Source organism: Sparus aurata, chromosome 12 (assembly GCF_900880675.1).
Source record: "Sparus aurata chromosome 12, fSpaAur1.1, whole genome shotgun sequence".
Lineage (NCBI taxonomy): Eukaryota > Metazoa > Chordata > Actinopteri > Spariformes > Sparidae > Sparus > Sparus aurata.
The window spans coordinates 13,787,856-13,791,859 of NC_044198.1; the positions used below are offsets into that span (position 1 = coordinate 13,787,856).

General features: G+C 36.4%; 1 protein-coding gene across 1 annotated transcript in view; it reads right to left on the minus strand.

Moving 5' to 3' along the window:
* Positions 1–1,511: 1,511 nt before the first annotated feature.
* urm1 (ubiquitin related modifier 1) overlaps positions 1,512–4,004 on the minus strand; it is an 11,806-nt gene continuing 9,313 nt past the window's right edge. Inside the window, exons 4-5 of the mRNA XM_030436741.1 lie at positions 2,785–2,833; positions 1,512–2,188 (exon numbers count right to left, since the gene is read on the minus strand). Coding sequence (XP_030292601.1) covers positions 2,120–2,188; positions 2,785–2,833 — 118 coding nt within the window. The 3' untranslated portion in view covers positions 1,512–2,119. The remainder of the gene's footprint in view (positions 2,189–2,784; positions 2,834–4,004) is intronic.

Genomic DNA, 4,004 nt, shown 5'->3' on the forward strand with positions numbered 1-4,004 from the left:
AATAGAAAAATCCCCCCTCTACTCTCGTCTAATCATCCTAAAACTGCAGTGTGATCACAGAGCTGGGCTGAAATCGATCAGATATAGGCTCTCACCAGGAATTATAGAGGCGAGATGGGACATGCTGGTTGAGAGGAGCGTCTGGAGGCAGGCCTCAGTGAGCCGGACAGCCCGGTTCGGATCCCTTGAAGCCAAATCTGGAGTTTATGGCGACGTTTTAAAGTGTAGAGACACACAGGGTGGGTGTGGGATTTATGAAAGAATAATATTTACACCGGAGAACAAAAATCAGAACTTAGACGACAGGAAACATGTGAGAGTAGAATGAATTACAAAAAACTATTTATCGCATAATTGAAAAAAAAAAAAACCCTCTTAATTAGAATGAGTGTAAGAATGACATTTTCTTAATTCAAATAGCATTTAATTCGTTATTTTCACATTGTGCTTACTACTAAGAATACACTCTCTCCCGTCAGAAATGTAAATGAAATCAAGAAAAAATAAATAATAATTAAGAGAATTGCAGAAATGATTAAAAAAAGGACTAGAAACTTTTTTACTTTTTTTGAAAAAGTGTTTAATCTTGTACTCGTTTTGTGAGGAAAAATAGCTGAAGCAATTTGAATAAAAAAATGATTTTCAGCAAAACATTTTCATTAACATGACTCTCCAAATACCAAAAAAAACTACTTATTTGACAACACTTTATTCTAACCCCTAATTAGCACTTCCAAGCACTTTATAAACATTAATAAACAAATTATTTATAACACACTAATGTAGCTGTAAGCAAATGTTACTCACATTTTATTGATTTGCTGCTAAATAAACCAGGGCTGCAACTAACAATTATTATTTTTCAATTGATGATTATTCTGTTAAATATTTTCTCGACTAATGGATTAGTTGTTCAGTCTATAAGATGACAGACAGATTCACAGATTTCTGAGACCAAAGACAAAGCTTATATCACATTAATGCAGCACAAGAAATGAAATGAAATGACATACATTCGGATAATGCACTATCAAAGTAATCACTGATTCTCACAGAGGACCTAAATCATGTAAGAATACAGACTTACATGTGAGCCTGATGGGAAATTACTGAGACATTCTGGTGTCCGACTAAGGTTTATTTTCCACTGTCAATTACCCTGTAGATGATTTTTTTCTATCAATCGATTACTTTTTTGGTTTGTAAATTGCCATAAAATGGTGAAAAAATGTTGATCAGCGTTTCCAAAGGCAGACGACGACGTTCTCGAATGTCTCGTTTCGTCCACAAACCGAATACATTTATTTAAAGAGGAGCAAAGAAACCAGAAAACATTCACATGTAAGAAGCTAGAATCAGAGAATTTTGACTTTTTGCCCCTAAAAAAAAATACTCAAATCAACTAATGGATTATCAAAATAGTTGCCAAATAGTTTAATAGTTTTGTTGCAGCTCTAATACAAACAGATAAATGAAAACAGTAGAACACATTTGTAATCATATGAATTAGGTCTTAATAGAAGCAGTTTTATTTTTTGGCAAATACATTTATAAAAACTTGGGAAACATCTTCATATCTGCTTAAAACAACGTAACTGTGTGTGCTGAACCATGTAGTAAATGTTGATACACTGATAAGAAATGCTAATGAGGGGGGTTCAAGTAAAGTTGACCATTTCTGTTATATTCTGGTGAACTGAAGGTCACTGTCGACCACCACGATAAGGTCATTTGGTCTTTCAAAGTCACACATGCAGGAGAGGATGCAGGAAGATGAAGGTCTTTACGCTCGCACCTGTGAGAGCTGGCAGAGCTTCATATGAGTGCCCTTTAAAAAAAAGCGCCCGGCTTCATTAAAAAGAAAAATGTTGGTATTTACACAAACGTCCACACAATTCCTGTCTCACACTTTCCACATTTTCTTTTCTGGGTAACCGTCTCTGAAAACCGACATCAATCACCTCAGATGTCACGGCGCAGGCTTGACACATCCGCAGCGTCCAATGGGGCGATGTGTTGTCGAGATGTTGGGGGTGGTGTGTGTGTGTGTGTGTGTAGAGTGCAGAGGAAGTGAAGAAAAAGGCTATTACAGAGATGTTTGTTTTCCTCACTTTATTTTCTATCCTCCGTGAAGCGTAGAAATAAACACAACGTTGTCTTGGTCTTGTAGTCGGTAGTCCAGTTCCCCCTGAGGTTCATGAAAACACACAAAATATTCAATATTCGCGCAGAAATATCCGTCTTCACCAATACAAATATGTGTATTACTCCTGTGCTCCCATTGGGCTCCAATCAATGACAAACTTTTCATTTCATTTACATCCTGTGTTGCGTCCGGTAATTGAATCAATGGATTCAAATTGAAGTGTTCAGACTGTGCGTGCATGTAAATACGTGTTCAAATATGAGACCCCAAGGACAAACCCCGACATGATACGAAGCATTAACCGAGTCAGAGAAAAAGGAAGAGTCTGAAGAGTGAAGATACGGGCTAACAGCCTCACTCGCACAAACGGTCTTCCCCTTTCCTGATTTAAACGTCCACACAAGCATTTCTATGAAGCTACATGTATCTATGCATGAGGACATGAAGCTGTACACATGATCTCCAATCATTTAACACCGTGGCTGCACATCCAGAAGACAGATAAGATAGTGTAAGAGAGCAATACAATGAAAATAATGCACATTTTTACATGCAGCCGGAAACACACACACACACACACACACACACACACACATACTCTGCACCATCTGACAGTGAACGTGGCTCCCAGTGCTCACCATTAGCTCCCAGTCTGCATCATTGATAAGCACCAGTATCCCGGGTCTCCTGTGGGAAAACAAAACCACACCGCTTTAGGTCAGACACATTTCCCAGAGGTAGCGCAGACGCAAACACACGTACACATGGGTGTAGAATACATTTCAAGGAAGCTATCACCAGACGCACAGAAAAACCCACATAAATATATACATTTAAAGAAATCAGAACCAAAACCAAACTTTCAAGTTGTTATAGAATATGAAAAGTAAATTAGAGGTCCTAGGCAAATATTCAAACGACGCTTAAAAAAAGAGAAATGGAATATAAGCTTGTGTAATCAAACCACACGTGGAAAAAAATACTCATATTATAAATAATTAATTCATACTAATTATTATCAATTAAAGTTTGGTCCTTCACTTTTGGGGGTAGTGGATTGAGACACAGTGGTCATGTGTTTGCTAAGTATGTGTTATTATAACAATTATTAACAAAGTAATTCAGTTTGCTTATTAAAAAAAACAGATAATTAATAAATGCAACTGAAGGTCACTAAAATAAATTAAATATGTATATTTTTGTTGAAAACTTTTGATTTGAAACATAGATTCTATTTGAAAACAAATAAATAGCTAATGTCGCTCAGAGAAAATAGGAAATCAAGTGTGGTGTTTTATGTTTGCTGTTTTTTTTAAACACTTCACAGTATAATATTAATATACAAACAGTTTTATGTTTGAGCGAACACTGATGTTTTACGATAAGAAATCTATCAGTAAAACTGACTGCGTGTGCGTTAGGTTGTGTGCAAACAAGTTTTTGGGGTTATTCTCACTGCTGCTAATACTGTTTGCATTCAGACTGCTCTATTTGCAAATATACACTCTTATTATATACTTATATTTCAAAATCACAAATTCACAAATTATTTTCTGGCTAACAAGGACTGAAAGTAATGATGATGTTCTAATATATATATATATTCGTTTAAAGGAAAGAGGTAAAAGAATGGGGAGACTGTGGGGGGAAAACAAACTGTCACTGGAAATTAATGGGGACCTAAAAATAACTGACAAACAAAGCTGAAAAAAAAAACACCCCAAAAAAACCACCACCCTCTAAAAAGAGGATAATGGGAATGATGGGGGAGGGTAACAACAGGCACCTTTGGGTGCAGTCATCTTAACACATCCTGGTGTGTTTGTTTTTCAGGAGAGCCACAGAGGAAACAGTTTTG